Source organism: Micropterus salmoides, unplaced genomic scaffold, assembly GCF_014851395.1.
Source record: "Micropterus salmoides isolate LMB-PRFRI ecotype aquatic unplaced genomic scaffold, ASM1485139v1 Ms_hic_scaffold_20, whole genome shotgun sequence".
Lineage (NCBI taxonomy): Eukaryota > Metazoa > Chordata > Actinopteri > Centrarchiformes > Centrarchidae > Micropterus > Micropterus salmoides.
In genome coordinates, this window is record NW_024041151.1 from 3,645,643 (window position 1) to 3,664,993 (window position 19,351).

Consider the following 19,351-nt stretch of genomic DNA (forward strand, 5'->3'; position numbering starts at 1 on the left):
TGTGGGCTGAGAATAGACACAGATAAGTGAAGAAAAACAGTTCATGACCAGTCCAGTCATGAACTAGGGAGGGTCGACCCGGGCGAAGTGCAAATCTCTCATTGTGGTGTTTATGTGAATGTGAAGTCCTTTATTTCCTGTGATTCTGGTCTTCAGAGTTCCAGGAAAAAGCAGAGGAAACATTAAAGTGAGACTTTAGTGGCATCTTGTGATGCCGCTTTAATTCCAATCGTGCCGTAGCATTAAAACAAAACAAAAAAGGAAGACATTTCTGTAACAACGACTCGGTCCGAAGAGGCGATAAAAGTCAATAAAAATTCTACAATCATTAGATAAGTCTGCAGCCACAGTGGCAGCTCTGTGAAGCTGTACTAGCTGTGTTCTCAGTTCAGTGCTAACAATGCTAACAGGCTCACAATGACAATGACCACCTTAGTTTAGCTAAACACAAAGCACAACTGAGGCTGATGGGAGGGCTGTTACTCTTGCGTGTATTTGGTCATAAACGAAAGTGTTGGACACGTTAAAGTTGTGAGCTGATGGTGGCGCTCCGGGAAAAGTCAGAAGGATCAATTATCTGGGAACCATGAATGTCCGTGCAACATTTAATGGGAACAATCTAATCTTTACAAATTGGTGGACTGATCAACCAACGCTGCCATCTCTAAAAATTTAACTGAATGCAAATTCAGCAGCTTTTTAAATTTGCACTGCCAATGAGAATTTGTTGCCGTACTTCACCCTGATACAGAAGTTTTTATCAGTCACAGTCTCATGCTCTTGTAACAACATGATCTCACATCCTGTCTGCGTGAAACCGACTATGTGATGGGAATTTTTGTGTGGGGGTCAACTCAGGAAGCTCTGGATGTCTTACACATCACTGTTTACTAAAAACGTCCTACTGGATGCTTGACTGCTTTACCTTTAAGTCAAACTGAGAAGTGGAGGTCACTTGTATTGCGTACTAACTGGAGACATTCGGTCGGTAAACATCTGAAAATGAAAACATAATTGAGTATCTAACCTCGGCTTCTATGTAACAGACATTTCTATCAGCGCAGCTGTCTTGTTTACTTAGAGACAGAGTAAAGGTGATGAGTCAGATACAGACTCTGAGGCTCTTGTGATCTGTGGTCGGATATTGTTGGTCTTTCTCCTGTTTTTGCAGCTCTGAGAGCTTTAATTTTTAAAAGTAAACATTTTAGTTTGATGACATATAATAACTTTGCTCTTGTATCTTATTGGTTCTTTTGTTTTCTTTGCAGCGCAGCCAGAGTTGATTTGTTCACATCAACCAATCGTAGCCCTGGCTGGTGATGATGTCATTTTGCCATGTCATCTTGAACCTGCAGTCAGTGCCAGTTCTGAGACCGTGGTGTGGACCAAACCTGGTTTGGATCCAAAGTACATCCATGTTCACCAAGATGGAAGACTGATGTTTGAGCCTCCAAACCCATCTTATAATTTCCGAACAACTCTGTTTTTGGATGAAATGATGAGGGGAAACGTTTTCCTGAAACTCTCCAGTGTGAAAATCTCTGATGCCGGAAAATACTTCTGCTTCCTTCCATCAATTAAAAAGGAAGCTTCTGTCCAACTCGCTGTTGGTGAGTCAGACTGGAGAGTTATAAATAGTCAGTGATTTCCCTGTTCTGTTTCACTAGAATTATTGTTGTAATATAAAGTGTATGTTTATACACATTGCCACGGTGCCGCCAAGTACTTGAATCCTCCTGAATTATAATTGCAAACCCCACCTTTTAAATTTAGTATAGTAACAGTTGATGAATGATTTTGCTATAAAATGTAAAAGGTAGTGCAACTTTCTCCCCTGAAAAGTGTTTTTAATATAGTTTAACAGCGATTCAGCGGCGACAAATTGTTTTGTGTTTGATCTAAATTCCTCTTCTCTTATGCTCAGGTGCCGTCTCCACGCCCATCATAAAGGTTAACTCAGATAACCCCAACAGTGTGGTGTTGCAGTGTGAGTCTGAAGGCTGGTATCCAGAGCCCGAGGTGTTTTGGCTGGACGGTGAGGGAAACCTCCTCCCTGCTGGACCTACAGAGACAGTCAGAGGTCCTGATGACCTCTATACTGTCAGGAGCAGAATGACAGTGGAGAAGAGACAAAGCAACAGCTTCACCTGTAGAGTCCAACAGAAGAACATCAACCAGACCAGACAGACAAACATCTATTTTCCAGGTCAGAAAGAGATCTAACTAAATTATACATGATGTCTGTCGATGTTCAACTGTCAAACCAGACTGTCCTCACCAGAAAAACGACAATACAGTGGCTTGCGCAGGTTTTCACCCCCGCTGGCATCCTTCAAACTGGATGGGTTCTGCTGGTGGAGACCATTCTTTAAGTCATACCACAGATTCTCAATTGGATTGAGGTCCGGGCTTTGACTAGGCCACTCCAACACGTTTGTCTGTTTTAGTTATTATTGTTATTTGTTGTCTGCCACGCCAGCTCAAATTCCCGTGAGCTGGAATGAGCTAGAAATATGAAACTTGGGGGAATAAATATGAACCCAATCGGCCACATGGTGGCGCTGTAAATAAGGCTTAATAATGCAAACTTTGAAAGGCCACAGCCCTCATGCCATAAGTCCTATTGACTTGAAATTTCTGACACAGGTCCAGCTCACTGTGCTCTACAAAAAAGCCGTAAGGACCGTTAAGGTCCGCCTATAAAATCTTTCTGCCATTTTGAATCTTTTGAAAAGCACTTTTTTGACATCTCCTCCTAGACTGTAGCTCCGATTGCCACCAAATGTTCAGTGGATCATCATTGGATCAAGACTATTAAACGTACTGAGCGACACACACTTGGTCCTGTGTTTTCTGAATGAACTTCACTGTACTGCACAGAGACTACTACTTTTCTAATACTACTACTACTAGTACTGCCGCTAGTTACCACTTCTAATATTACAGTCTTTTTTACTACTGCTTCTACTATTACCACTACTACTGCACTCAATACTACTACTATTACTACTAGTAATAGCTGTTAGTTATCACTTTTAGTACTACAGTCTTTTCTACTACTGCTACTACTATTTTTACTATTACCATTACAACATGTAGTAGTACCAGTACCACTATTTCTACCAAAGTCTATACTGCTACTCGTACTACTACTTCTATTGCTACAAATACTAGTACAAACTAGTACCACAGTCTTCCCCTCTACTACCAATTCTACTACTAGTAATACAACATTTACTACAATAGCTACTAATACTACTACCAATAATAATACTGCTTCTACCACTACTACTACTACTACTACCTGGTACTGTAGTGTTCCTGTCTGTCTGTCTTCCTTTCTTTTACTGCTCCTGGATCCATTTAACAAGAGAAATCATTTCAAAATCATACTTTTCCACATTTTAAGTACATGTGTGCTATGATTCTGAAATGTACTACCTTCTTCCATTTTTTTCTTTTGACAAACTCATTTCAACTTCCATTTATGAGAGTATAACAACTATCATCTTTTTAGCAACGTATTTTACCTCTTTTCAACTTCCAAGTTCTTATTCAGTGAATTGCAACACCATTGAGCTTCTTAATATGTTATTATGGATTTCATTTCAGCTCTTCTGCATTTTCTGCAATCATTTGCAAGTTTGTTTCATTTCAGCTTCTTCATGCAATTGAATTAAAGTCTTTTGCATTTCTCCTGCAGTGTTTTTACAAGTACATTTCAGCTTCAGCATTCACACACACCTTCCACAGGAAGTGCAATTTTCTAGTTTGATTGATGCGAACACACATCTTTAAAGTCAATACTTTGTAGAGACACATTTTGTCCGTCTGAAAATGCCTTATATCGTCAAAGTAAACATAAGATATAGCCTATTACAAGAAATAATCAAAACATAGGTCACCCAGTTTATCCAATCCTGAATGTCAAATCAGTGTCAAATTACTCAGAAATAATAGGCCTATAGCTATTACCTACTAGTTAAGCTACTTAGCATATACTCCTTAAAAAAGTAATATTAGCTACTCTACCTTTTACTGGGTGATATAACGCCACTCTCTCCCGATGAGTCCAACCATCACTGGCAGCACCGGCCGGAGTTTCTTTTTGAGTTTCATGCTGCTGTGCTGCTTTAGCTGATGCTTCATTTAAGTAGGCTATCGATGTAGAATTGTTTGCGGTTGAAAGCTTTTTACTGGTCGCACAAAGTTTACAACGGACGACAATGTTCTTTGCATCTTAGACTGTGACACAGTAATGGCAATAACGTTACTTCCTTGTTGATACTTGGAAAGGACTGAAACTTGGGGACACCCGTCATCCAGTAGATGTCCTTAAATTCTCTCCATTTAACTCGGCCTGCTCCTGTACATTTTCTGTGTGTTTGAGTTAGATCTACAGTAGGCGGGGGAGGCCACACCATCCTGACCCGCAGAGTTGTTGACCTGGTTCCATCGCTGATCCCTCGTGGGGTCACTCTGTATTTCCCTGATACATGTTGTGCTTAGTGTGTGGCTGTCTCCTTCTTTCTTCTTCCCCACCCGCACTCACGTCCCCCTAAAATGGCTGAGTGTTGTATGCCTACGTGTCTAAATGTGCAAGCATTCTGTGATGTCCTCAGTCGAGTTGGAGTGACTTTACTTTAAACAACAGCAGGCCTCCTGGAGTGTCCTCAGCACATTCTAGTTTCCTGTGAGCCTCAGTTAGTTGATTTAGGCCCCATATCATCGTAGGGCCTTTCCTGTGAGCAGGAACTCCTGTGAGTAGCCCTCTGGAAAAGGCTCCAATAACGCATCTGCTTTATTATTATTTTTTCGATTCGGGTCCATTTCTTTTTTGATAGACTGGACTCAGGTATATTTAACTTCTCTCCTTTCATTGTGCCTTTATATAGCTCCGGCACATCTAAAGTGTGCTATGTCACAGCACTGCCCTTCTACACAAATAAAATCCAAGATTTGATCCAGCATAATAGGGTAAGTCTAATGAATCGGGCTGGGGCTGGGCTGGGCTTGCACACCCAGGGCCGGAGTTTTGGGCCAGTACAGGGCTCTACTCCAGCTTCCAGTGCTTTTTCCTGTGGTCCTTGATGAGTCTTATTTCCCTGGCTCCAGGTGAGGGAGAGTAGCTGTGGCTAAAGAGGGCGACATGTGAAGGCAATGTCGCATGTAGGAAAACATTTTGTTAGTGGTTTAGTCACCAAGGAAGAATTTCCGTTATTGGGCTGTTGCCGCACTCTGGCCTCCTGTTTATGGAAACTTTAGCCCATTTACTGTACATGCCAACAAATTTATGACAGCGTGTATTTATTCACATGGTGTAATATCCATGATAAGGTGTTTTGAACTGTAGGAAAAACACAGATTACTACAACATGAGTTTTTGAGTTGGTCTGTGGTTATTTTTTTCCACAATCTCTCTAATATAACTGGTTAGACCGTAGCATGTCCTAAATGAGTCTCAGAGTTTATCTTCCATTTCTGACCCTGAGCGTCTAGCATCAAAGCAGATTCAATCTCACACATGTCTAAATTGTCATCAATGATTCCTGCGTTTATCCTGAATTAATCCTGTGCAGAGAGGGTCTGGAGGCCGTCCCTGCCCTGTGACAGCAGCAGATCCCTCTCCCAGGTCAGACCTTGCTCCCTCAACACAACATCTGCCAGCCCACAAGTCCCATCCTCAATCAACACCAGGGCTGGACTGGGACCAAAAATAGGATTTTTGGCCGAGGCGGCCCACCAAAATCAGTCGGACACCCCTCACCAATACACGATCATTCCATTTAGGGGGTCAGATTAGGGGTGTGATGAAACACTGAGACGTGACATTGCACAAAATTGGTGTCCATGACTACAAGACAAGAATAAATTGCTATAGACGTACTATTTGGAAAAAAATATTTACAGAAGAAATATTCGATAGGGGGGTCTGAAGGTCCTCCCCCAGAAGATTTTTAGCATTAAACGCTTAATTTCCTGCATAGTGGAGGCATCTGCACCAATTTATGGTGGAAAAGCACAAAATTCAGGTGGCAGGTGACAATTTACAATATAAAAATATAATGCAGTAATCAGTAGCTCTTATTTTTTCAGTTAATTGTTTTGAAGGACGCAGAAGCTTCTTCTATATTTACATTGCATTGCAGGTTTTTTAAAGTAGTGGGGAGCGGGTTATGTTGTCACACTTTTCACACTGTCTAATATTTACTGAGCACCATACATCCCAATGGTAGAAATGTCACACCAAACAAAAGATTGAAGTCGTGGGCATAAGTTTTGTATTCATTACATCGTTATATCTTATCTCATTACGGAGCTGTAGACTGTTGAATAGAGAGTGCGCACTTGTGACAATTTGCCCCATCGGCAGGGAAGTTGTCACACTGGATTATCAAACAATTACAACACTTAATTGTGAATATTGATTTCAATTTCCAATTCAAACCAGAACTAAAAATAAAAATAATCAAGCCAAGAGAATTTAGAAAATAAATAATTTAATTCAAAACAAAATGTTGGCAGAGCACACATTAAGTGGCACAACCTCTTTCTTTCAACTTTAAAATCAAACGTTCTCTGGAGTGCTGATAGATCTATACTAACTGAATGTAATGCTGCAGATAACTTGCTTAAGTGTAAAACTTCTTAACTAAACACATGTGTTTAAACACACTAATTTTGTACGACATCTGTATCTGACTATCAGACGTGTGTTTAGAGTCACATTTCTGGCACACATGAATTGCTTGGCCTGAGGTGCAAACATCTGGGGTCCATTTGTTGCTTTTCACTCACTTAAACCACGTCTTCTTTTCACTGTATGTAAATGGCTCCACACAGATGAGGCCAAAAGAGATGTCAGCGGCTGGTGTCAAAATCTTCAGCTGTACTTCTGATTGATTTGTTCTTCAACTTCACCTGCCTGACTGCCTTTAACATTATGTCAGGTGGCGTGCTGCCATTCTCTGACTTCTGTTGATAGTTTTCTTCCTTCCTTCAAAAACACATTCCTCCTGCAATTACAAATAAATTAGGAAGTTGAACATTGAAAAAGAAGTCACACAAAATGGGTATTTGATTTTTGTGTTGGAGTTATGAGCAGTGTGACAACTTACACACGAGACAACTTACCCCGCTCTCCCCTACAAAATAAACCTATTTCATACAACAATTCTTAGTGCAAGCCATTTTTCACAAGAACATTTTTAACAAATGTCCCCAGCGTCCCCAGTGTAAATGACCCTTCCTCCCTGCTCCCTCCCAACTGGTTGACCTGTTCCACGCTTCACCTCCCTGTGGCTTTGTCACTCTATTTCGCTAACACGCGCCTCCTCTTCTGCCTGGCAGTGGCTACCGCTCTCCTTTACTCCTTCAAGTGCCTTTGCCTTCTACGCAGGGTACTGCAGCTGATGTTGAAGCTACTGCAGCCCCAGTAGCAAACACATTGGTTAATTGGTGGCCTACGTCTGAAGAATGTTTTTGGGTTTTTTTTGCCCGCAACGCAAGACACAGAGAGCAGAGAGGGTGGGGGCTAGTAAGAGATGTAATTGGGCCGGCCTAGCGTCAGTATAGAAAATTACCCAGTGGGCCGCTGTCCGTGATCGTTGGCCTGTTTTTAAAAACAGTTATACAAATAAATCATTTACGTTACACCAGCCCCAAAGGTGCGTCAGCCCACTGAGCATTTACCCGGTATGCCAGATTACCAGCCCTGCAGTCCAGCCCTGGTCAGCACATACAGTGAAAGTTTATTCTGTGCTGTCCCGCTTCAAAAACCTACAACTGTCGTCCCCTCGTCCCCTTTTCTCTTGTGGATTCCGAACAATAATGCTGCGATGATGTGTTGAGAAGAAATCCGCTTGACACTGTTCTTGATCATAATAGTTTATTAAATCAAGGAGTTCACCATCAATTACAAGCTCTGCAGCAGCTTGGAGAGAGACCCGATGGCCACTCTGTCTCTCAAACACAGCTTATATAGGATATGTTTAGGTATCTGTTAGGTACCATAGAAGGGTTTGAGTCTGCAAAATAAAAGGTCAAACCCATAGAAGGGTTCAGTACTATTCTGAGGTAACAAAACAAGGGGTCAGAGGTCAAATTCTATAGAATATAGTTCAGTCCCTACATAACCACCAATCACTGCTCTCCCCGTAGAAGGTCACTGACCCTCTGTCCTGCTGCTACAGTCAGGCCCGCTTTAACCAACCTTTAGGCCCCGGGGCTGAGAGGTTTTGTAGGCCCACAATAAAAACAATAAAAATGTGTAATGACCACTTTTGTCTATACTTCGCACGACAGTAAGCATGATTGGTACACATACAGTAAAGGCAGTGAGTCACCTTATGACCAAAATCTATGCATTTTCTTGTTATTTCTGAACTTTTGATAAACAAAATATATCCACAACCTGGAGGAGTAACGATATAAATCAGTGTATTAATAAATAGTATATATAAATAAAAAATATTGCTAGTATAATAGTATATTTACAGGTTACACTTTATTTGGGTAATCTGCTTACAGATAGTTTATTAGTTGAGATTCAGCTGTTTCACTCTCTCTGATATCAGCCTGCACCTCTGTGGTTAAGGTTTGATTAGTGCTGTTTGTGTATTCATTATAATCAGATCATAGTACAGGCTACTATAGCTTACCATTAGTAGCCTAATATTAATTCCAGTTGGAAAAAACAGCAGTTTCATTTTTGTGGCTTTCTTCAGTCATTAAATTATTGTATAAGAAAAATGCTCTACATGTTAGTGGCTCTCACATTTGTTGCAAATGTATGCAAATTACTAACTTCTCAGTAATAATAACGTGCATACAGAGTTCAACATTTCTAAAGTTTGCTTTAGTGCCTCAACCTTGTTTTAAAGTCCCGCCTACTCCTGGCTGTGATTGGTTGGTTTGCGAAAAGTGACTTTGACAAGCAATTATTCACATGGGTGATGAAAGCACCCAATCTCCCTGCAGAGATTAGCAGGGCAGAGGAGAGTAGGCTTGTAAATCGTGAGAAATAAAAGGAATTCATCTCTTCCATAAACACAGAGGGGCAGTCAAACCAACGAGGCAGCTGGTTTATTAATCCAGCGCCTGCTGCATGTCAAGACGTCGTATTTAAGTTTATGTTCTGCTTGCTCAACAGTTGTTTGATAAATGACTTGCGATTTTCCTTTGGCGCTCGGTATAACCTCTTTTGGGGGGGGGGCATTCTGATGTACTCACTTCTGTTGGATCAATCAGCAGCCAAAAACATCAAGTGATGGACTGAAAATGCGACAAACTACAAAACAATGGGATTATTTATTGGCCTATAATAGGCCCCTTGTCTTCATAGGCCCTGGGGCTTCAGCCCCAGTAAGCCCGTGCATTAAAGTGGCCTTGGCTACAGTGTTATTTTGAACTGTATGACATCCCTTTTAAAGGCAGATCCACCCAAACAGGATGGGTAGCCTAGTTCTAACTCCATTAGCCAAATCATCTACACACACACACATGACTAGGGCTGTGCAATATGGCCAAAAAGTCATATCCCGGTACTGTTATGCAGAATTCCGGTGTAAAATATATATCGGTATTTCAGGCTGGGAGGGGGGGGGGTTTAGGGTTAGGCATGTTTTTACTACTTTTAGTAACTTAGCTTGTTTCATATTTCACCATTTTAATTAGACTTCATTCTACGTCTTAAGTATCAATCACTTATTGAATTTGCCTCCTTCAGTTCTCTTCCCACTCACAGACCTAACCGCTGCAAACGCGTCAGTGTTCCCCGCTTCTTATGCCCTTTTTCCATTACCAGTTCCAGCTCAATTCGTCATAGCGACGCCACACACAACTGCCGCGACGTAATGTTCAATGCGACACACACACCAGCGATCCACACAGATGAGGAGCAAACGTTGGCAGGACTTTATGGAAACAGTAATTAACTCAACATCTAAATATATCGTATAAACGGTATTGTCTAATTTTGAAATTAGATCGGTATACATTATATACCGATATACCGCCCAGCCCTACACATGACCTGCCATAAATTTGCTCTCTTCAACATCTGCTCTATTGCCAATAAAACCCCAATAAAGCTCCACCGCCCACCACCTTAACTCTCGATCTAATGGACTATTACAATGACATCTTATCTTCTGCACTGGAAACTTTAGCCCGTCCAAAAACACGGACTGTCTCATTTACCCATACTTCTCCCTGGTACACATCTGAACTGCGTCAGCTTAAGGCCGTAGGACGCCGTCTGGAAAGGCTCTACAAAAAGACTGGACTCATTGTACATAAACAGATGAACAATGATCATATACTCCCATACAAAAATGCTCTCTCCACATCCAAAAACTCATACTATGAAAACATCGCGGCAGGTGAAGGAAATGCCAAAACCCTCTTCTCCACGGTAAAAAGACTACTTAAACCACTGGAAACTAATATGAACAATAACCTTTCAAATGAACAGTGCTCTGGTTTTTTGACATTCTTCAACTCAACTTCAACTTCTTTCACTGACCAACTTGCCTCTGTAAACACAGTGCAGACTAACCCACAATCAGAAAGTTTATTTTCACTGCCTACATCCATTGTCTTCTGTGACTTCAGCCATCAAACTGAAAGTCACATTTCTGAAACTATTACCAAGTCCAGTAACTCCTCCGAACAGCAGATTCTGGTCTTCTCTCCATTCTCATCCTGGACCTCACAGCAGCTTTTGACACTGTATCACATCCCCTCCTCATGGATCGCCTGGCAAATATAGGAATTGGGGTTACTGGTTACTGTCTATCAACGGTTTGCTTCCTACCTCTCAGAAAGGTCACAATATGTAAAAATACAAAACTACAGGTCAGAAACCTCCAGAGTCCACTACGCAGTACCCCAGGTTTCAGTGCTAGGACCACTATTATTTATCATCTACCTCCTCCCTCTTGGCAACATCTTCCAGCGCTACAACATCCATTTTCACTGTTATGCTGACGATACACAGCTTTATCAATCCACAAACCCCAGCTCCACACTCCCCTCCAGGACATTCACTGCCTGTCTACATGACATACAGACATGGATGATAACTAATTACCTACAACTCAAGAAAATCTACTCTGTCAAAAACCAACATCAGCTCACTCCTCATAAATGGAACCGCCATACCTCCAAGCTGTCTCCAAGCAGGTTAAGAGCGTTGGTGGAACATGGGACAGTACTATCTCTCACTCAATCTGCCTTTTTCCACACAGGAAACATCTCCAGACTACGACTTGCTCTAAATCAACACTCAACGGAAGTCCTAGTAAATGCCTTGGTCACATCACGCATTTATTACTGCAATGCAATCTTAGCAGGAATTCCAAACAAACTTATTTACCGACTGCAACTCATTCAAAATGCTGCAGCAAGGATCATAACACGCTCCAAGTCCACAAAACATTTCACGCCTCTGCTGATTCAACTACACTGGCCTGTATCACAAATGATTAACAAAACTAACATTCAAAGCCCTCCACAATCTGCCTCCTACTTATCTCACTGACCTCATTCAGACCTACACGTCATCTCTTTCCTTGATGTCTTCCGGAAGTCGTTTGGTATTTCCAACCATCAACTATCATGTTTGAGTAAGAACGCTGGTCAAAGTGGACCGTGGAGAGCCATTTCAGTCAGTGAGGCTCTGTCAGCTTAGTTTGGTCAGTTTCCAGTCGGTTAAGTGCACTGTTTTCACCATGAATCATGGGAGAGATATTCATCTTTAATAATTAGTGTCCCGTGTCTAGAAAATCATCATCACCTCTTTATGGTGATTAGTTTTGGAATAGTTGGAAAGGCTTGTACGCAGTGGGAAGGAAAGATGCAAAGGGATGCATAATCATTTACACAGTCTAGGTTTCTATGTTTTGGGGAACAGAGATCCTCCCTGACCTTGAATGATCATTCAAGGAGAGGAGAGGAACAACAAGAAAGGAAAACACTAAACCCTACATATGTAATCTAATGAGTATTATAATAATAAGAAATGGTTATTTAATAAAAACAATATATAGATATAAGATGCCCAGGTTTATCCTGTCTGTTTGTCTGTTTCAATTGCAATTGAGACAGATTAGCCTTGTGTGTGGCCATTGTGAGCTGACCACTTTAGCAAACCCTGGTCATCTCAGCATGCTTCTTGTGATGGACAGCAGAACGAAACTGACCAGCAGTGTGGTTGATGTAAAAAATTTAAACCAGGCCTTTGCCGAATCAGAAACAGAGAAATGTGTGGCATTTGATGAAATCAATAACAGGTTTGCGTGAACATTTTTAGACCTTTAGTGCTCGCGGATGCACAGCTCCATTTACTGCTAGTTGGTCTATAACACTCTACCACGCTGTGGCTCTGTTGGTTGGCCTTCCTCACAGATTTTCCAATACTGGAAAAAAGGGGGTGCATGCAGACGAGTCATCACAGCCCGTAACAGTGAATCAAAAATGGGTAATGCTGAATCTTCAAAACATCCTAATAAAATTAGACATTGTGTGGCTTTAAACTCTCATTCTGTTCTGTATCGATATACGCTTTGAAGCAGCTCAGATCAGAAAGAGAAAAAGAAACAACACAACAGCGGCAGCTCCCTCTGTCCAGATAATATGTCGCAATAAATAGAAATATATCACACTCTCTCGTCATTCCCAGTGCTCTGATTACCGAAATAAGTGTTAAGTTAAGTTAGCAAAGTCACATAGCACATGATACCATATTTTAATATCGGCCTCTCTTCTCGGGCAGCTTTAAACAGACAATGTAACACTGTCACCTGCTAGGTGTAAGCACAGTTACTCTGATAATTTCCTGAACCCTTTGTGCTCATTATTCATTACAAATGTCGGCTGGTACAAGTTTAGATTGACTTACTAATACTGTTACGGCCGCCGCTGGCTGCCTTAGAGTAGTTGTGTTTTGGAGTTCTCTGAGCTGTATGCAAATCCCCACGGCAAGCACCTGTCGAGGATTGGTTCCCCTGGACCTGGAACCACCCACTTCCTGGTTGCTGTTTGCTAGCGTCTGATTGGTGTGGCCGAGGAGCCTACCGAACCTGCCAACCAGAACTCACCAATCAACACCAGCTGGCCTACAAATAGTTTGTGTTCCTGCACTTCGAGGCGACTGTGAGCCAGTGATCAGTTCGCCTTGTTGTTGGTTGTGTACCCCTGTGAATGTCTCGAGTGTTTAAATCTGATCTGATCTGTTTGTTGGTTGCCGGCTTAAGTGACTCTTGTCAGTAAAAACCTTTGTAAACTAGATTGTGAGTGGCACCCTTTAAGGGGGAAAATTGTTTGTTTGGTTACACTACATTCCTGTACAGCATGTAGGTACTGACCTCCTTTTGTTAAGTGTTTTTTTTGTCAGTACCTACATAGCCTCCTTTTGTTGTGTTTTTTTTGGAGACAACTCATTTAATTAAACTTCGACTCAACCTGATTTCAGTTGTCCTTACCACCTTAATTTAACCCAAATACCTTGTTACTGCCCTACCCTAACGAGCTGGGTTGTAACAATACCTTCATATGGTATTCATTTTATGTTCAGTGTGTTTAAGATTCCACTTGTGAGAGGTTGTGACTCACCCGGTGTGACTGTTTGTCTGCATCCTGTTGCTGTGTGTCTTTTCCCCCCTCCCAGCTTGGTCCATTTTTTTTTTTCCACTTTTTTTCTTGTCAGTCTGTTTTGTGCAAAATCTCTTTTCCAACGCCTACTTTTCCCTTTGCTTCACCCTCTACCCCTGTACTGTCCGTTTCCTTGTACCAGGGGGGCTTAATTGTTCCGCACCAATCAGTTTCTTTTGACAGTCTGTCTTCTTGCTTTGTCTTCGCATTGATCCTCTGTACTTCTGTATGTTCAGCATGCTTTTTCATGCTGCCTGTTTTCCATGCTGGGACACAGCTCTTCCTTACTCCTGGACTAATCCGGCTCTGAACTTTTAAGGGTCTCATCACATTTTGTTTCACATCGCTGTAGTCTGAAGGTGATGGTCACATGAATGATTCATTCTGTTCTTTATGGACTTCGTCAACCACCAGTGATGGTATTTCTGGACTGTGCATTGTCCTTTCCTGTACTCAGCATATTTCAGACTGTTTTCCATCTTGTCTGGCTGGAGTGAAGTACATGATGATGGTAATGATGGTGATTAATAAAGGAAAATCTTTTGCCAATGTCTCTTTACACTGAGACCATTTTACACGCCTTCATCTCATCACGCCTGGATTATTATTACAGCCGTTTCACCTGTTTAACCCAAAAATCTACTGATCGACTCCAGACTGTCCAGAACTCAGCTGCCAGGCTTTTAACCAAAACAAAGAAATATGAACACATTACTCCTATTTTAGCTTCATTACACTTCAATACCTCCCAGTATGTTTTAGAATTGACTTTAAAATTCTATTGATCACTTTTAAAGCTCTTCATGGCCTCTCGCCTTGTTATATTTCTGACCTTTTAGTCCCATACACACCAGCACGTACCTTGAGATCCTCGGGCAGAGGTCTGTTGTCTGTTCCAGAGTCTCGACTGAAAACTAAAGGGGACAGAGCGTTTGCTGTCAGGGCCCCGAGGCTCTGGAACAGCCTGCCCGAGGAAATCAGGTCGGCTGAGTCAGTGAACTCTTTTAAGTCCCTTCTTAAAACATACTTTTATAGGAGAGCCTTTCCCGATCTTATTTGACTTTATTTTATCCCTTTTATTTTATTCTATTTTACTCATTTTATATTTATCTTAAACGTGTATTTTAGTCTTTTCAATGTTTTCATGCTTTTATCTTGTATTGTTTTTGTATTATTGTCTTTACACTTGTTAAAGCACTTTGTAACTTGTTTTTGAAAAGTGCTCTACAAATAAAGATTATTATTATTATTATTTATCGGACTTTAACTGGACCGCAGCACATTTCCTTCTGTGCACCAGTAGTAGGTCTTTAATTCTTGGTTTCTTACGTCTCTGTCGCTCTGTCAGATTTCAGCAGCAGTTTTCCCCTCTGCATAGTCTTCTTACTGGACTGGATCTGAAACTGGAGCATACTGGAGGAGGAGGAGGAGGAGGAGAAGGAGGAGGGGAGTCTAGTACTGGATTAGCCAGAATGGATTCTGTGTATTGTGTACCTCGGTTAAAGAAGATATAATCAGTTCATTTGTTCTTGTTATTCCTTTTATCAGTTTCATTGTGATCCTTACTTTATCTAGTCTAACTTTCAGTTCTGAGCTTTCCTTTCCGTCAATTCTTGTCTTCATACATCAATCTGAATTTCGGGTTTCTTTTCCTTTTTTCCTCTGGATAATGCTGATCACTCTTCTGCAGCTGTCTTTTCCCTTCTCACCAAACATGTATTTAGTCCACTTAAATTGTCCTATGATGTTTCCTTTTTTTTCCAGTCATAAATTTCATAGCTGGCTTCACATACAGTCACTTTAGGTCCCCACATTTTCTCTACCCATACTTTCCCTGACGTCAACACAGACATTTATGTTTGAGTTTGGTGAAGTCTGAGGCTACAGTGCTGCAAACCTAACTTATTAGCCGGATCAATTCACAAATGATTAACAATACTAACATTCAAAGCCCTCCACAATCTGCCTCCTACTTATATCACTGACCTCATTCAGACCTGCACGTCATCTCTTTCCTTGCTGTCTTCCGGAAGTCGTTTGGTATTTCCAACCATCAACCATCATGCATGAGTAAGAACACGTCAAGTCCACTGTTTTCACCAAAATCAGTGTTGTTTCCGAGAAACAACGCTGAATCCAGGAGACGTCTGTCCACGAGCCTCATTGATTCAGTCTCACTCTGGATGCGATTGTAAGTTTACGAGTGGATAGAGGTTCTGCAAATCTTTAGCTGCAAGATCTCTGACACTTCCCTCACTCTATTCAACCTCACTGTCTTTGTCTTTCACTCAATTATCTATTCATTTCTCACTGTGTAAGTTCTTTCCCCTTTCTCTCAGGGACAGAGCAAAGATCAGGGCTCCTCTGAACACAGCTTCTCCTTGTAGGGAGGATTTTTCCTAGATAAGCTGGCTTCTGTCCTTCAACAGAGAATCCATTGTCCGTCCCATCTGGGGTCCCAAATAGTTGTGGATATTGTAAATTGCTGATGACGCTTGTCCAAAGGTGTCTAGCCCGAGCAAAGGGATGCATAATCATTTACACAGTCTAGGTTTCTATGTTTTGGGGAACAGAGATCCTCCCCGACCTTGAATGATTATTCAAGGAGAGGAGAGGAACAACAAGAAAGGAAAACACTAAACCCTACGCATGTAATAAAATGAGTATTATAATAATAAGAAATGGTTATTTAATAAAAACAATATATAGATATAAGACAAATGATAGTATAAATTGAACAACATGTATTGTAATTATGTGACTATGGAAGGTAACTGGTTGCACCAGATCTTGTTTAGGGGCTGATAGTAAAGGGGGTGAAAACCAACAGAATGCACGCACCACTTTTCTCATTTGCAAGCCACCGTGTAGCTCGTTCCAAACTGCAACGTTTCACGTTAACCACGTGTTTAATGCCACGTGATGTAGACTTCGTAGTCGTTGTCACTAGGAGGCATGGATAAGCGACCAATGTTGTTGTTTAGGTTTGAGGACTTGTTGTGTCAAACATATGGGGTCTATTTTCATATAAATATAATGCTGTTCTGTTTTTCTATCTTTTCAGCTGGTTTATTCATCATCCAGTCTTGTTCTGCTGTTTGGTGCGACGTCGCCCTTGCTGTTATTGTCACACTTGTCTTGGTGTGCATCATCTGTAAGTCACATTCATTTTCCTTAGTACGTCAAGTTACTGTCAGATTTTCATTGGCAGTAGTGATACGTAGCGATTAATTTTAAATTATCAGTTGTTAAGGTTTAGTTGTAAAAGTGGAAATCACAGGGGATTTATTGCTAACAGTACAATAAATGTGCAAGGGGTATTTCCAGACACTGAATGTCCTTTAGCATGAAGGAAGGTGAAGACGGGGCAAAAAGAAAAGGCGAGGGAAACAAAACAGGATGTAAGGATAAACTTCAAGATCAAAATCACAAAAAATATGTGTCTTAAATCCATGAGCCCGCAGCGAGTGTACCACTAGAAATGACGAGATGGTCTGGTGACGAAATGCAGAGCTGCGGTTTTATTGTGGAATGACTGTCATGTGGGTAGAGCTCACACACAATCACAACATTATGGGAAAACATTAGACGTGGTTGGGTGGCACAGCTAGATCAGGGCATGACATTAAAGCATGCTGCTAACTATGTAAACAAATGGCTAACCAGAATGAGAAATATAAGATGTGCTGCAGAGGAAACACTCTTTTAACACCACACAGTGCCGGATCCTTGGAGCCTGCTTTATGTTTGCTCAGTACAATAGTCAGTGTTCCCTCCTGGAAGTCTTTGTCAATGCACCAGTGACTCTTACTGGTTGGTCTGGGAGCCTGTTACAGAGGACAGGGAGATCAGTGGAGACATTTTCTGCTCCAATTTGTGGTGGAAATGTCTTTATTTAAATAAAGGGAAACAAAAAATTCAGATGACAGGTAACAATTGATAGATATAAAAATAGAACAGAATATAAAGCGGCTTAAGGTCCTTTTTTTGGACAGTGCAGCTTTTTTGGTATTTTCAGAACATTTTTAACAAATGCTTTCAAAAGGTGATGGGGACATGTCCCCAGCGTCCCCCAGTGTAAATGACACCTATGCTGTAATGCAAAATGTCTCCTGTCATCAACCATCATATTTCAGTGCTTCTACTTTAGTTCCTCATTTTTACAGCGCTGCAAAACTACATGAAGTTTTAACAGGTTTCTTCTTCTGTTGGCACACAGGGATCAAGTGGAACCGGGAAACTGTGGAGACGTTAACAAATGTGGTCAAGAAATATCAAAACAAGATTAAGACGGATGTCTTTGAGTCAGCTGGACAAAGGAAATTGGGTGTAGATATATAAAGGAACACCCAGTGCAACGATGTGACTCACTGATGTGTTCATTGTTTAATAATGTGGGGAAGAAGCAGAAGTAAATATTTATATAATTTGTTACTTGACGCTCAACATGTTCCCCTACCTAAATGACAAAATAGGTGAATTGTCAGTGCATTGGCACATAGTCTTTCATCTTTGACTGTGACACAATAATGGCCATACTTACATCTGTGAACAGAACACCTCTCTCCCTCGTTCTGATTTATTCATTTAGCTTTTAAGCTAACAGCTGTCTTGAACAACATAAGGTCCAGGGCCACTGAGCTGCCGCGCAGTCGCGCATTCACGTCAAGGTCAGTACGTTCAATAACGACGCAGCGTTACTTGGATTAGTAACCGGAATATTATGACTGTTTTGGGAAAAGTAATCTCTTAAACTGTTCTCCCGGACCTTTAATGTATAAAGCCGGTTTACTTTTACATTCTGCTCATATAACTAGCTGTTGAAGCAGTATTTTGTGCATCATATGATAACAAAACAGTATTAAAACTTGCCTTACTGACACCTGCTTTTAATTACTGTTTTCTATGTATCCTTATTATTGTTCAAATACATATGTTAAGATCATCTGTCTAAGTGTTTTAGGGTCTGTCTAGTCCTTTAGCGCCATGGTGTGACCTCCACATCCTGCAGACCGTCTTTGGAAGTTTGTTAAATTAAGCTAAGATCAACTCTTACTTTCTTCACTGCACATTCCTACGTTGTAATTAGTCGTTTCTCTTACGTTCAGCTGACGCTTTTATCCAAAGTGACAACTGCTGTATAGAGGTCGCACGGCTCTGGGGCAACTAGTCTTGCTCAGGGACACACTGGTGGACGCGTCACAGTGGGAATCTCATGTGTCACATGCACTGCGCCATCACCACCCCATGATACACGCATTGTGTGCAATTTTGTACTGTATATCGATACTGCATGTGTTATCTGCTGCTTGTTTGTTTTGATGCGTAATTTTAGGAATCTTTTATGTGCCTGTGATCAACATATGATTAACTCTTACTTTCTTTATTTTCCCAGTTATACTGAATGCTCCATATTTGGTGATAACTGTTTGTTTTGAAAAACAGGATTCTTAATAAACCATTGTAATAATATGTATTTGTACTTGTAGAATTGATGTATCCTGTGTTACTTTATGTTTTGTGTGTAACATCTACTAACTAAAGATGTCGGATAGATGTGACGCAGTAAAAAGTACAACATTTCCCTGAGAAGTGCAAAGCAGCTTGATAGGAAAAACTCAAGAAGGTCTAAAAGGTCCTAAACCTAATCCAGGTAGTTGGTGGGTGGAGCTGATACCTGGTCTGAGATGCAACACAC

General features: G+C 41.1%; 1 protein-coding gene across 3 annotated transcripts in view; it reads left to right on the forward strand.

Annotated features, from left to right (window-relative positions):
- The window catches only part of LOC119914364 (putative selection and upkeep of intraepithelial T-cells protein 1 homolog), a 33,730-nt gene extending 14,603 nt beyond the window's left edge, over positions 1-19,127 (forward strand). For all 3 annotated transcript variants that reach the window (XM_038733633.1, XM_038733635.1, XM_038733634.1), the window contains 4 exons: positions 1,269-1,610; positions 1,925-2,206; positions 16,718-16,807; positions 17,873-19,127. In XM_038733633.1, coding sequence (XP_038589561.1) covers positions 1,269-1,610; positions 1,925-2,206; positions 16,718-16,807; positions 17,873-17,994 — 836 coding nt within the window. In that variant the 3' untranslated portion in view covers positions 17,995-19,127. The remainder of the gene's footprint in view (positions 1-1,268; positions 1,611-1,924; positions 2,207-16,717; positions 16,808-17,872) is intronic.
- The last annotated feature ends 224 nt before the right edge of the window (positions 19,128-19,351 follow it).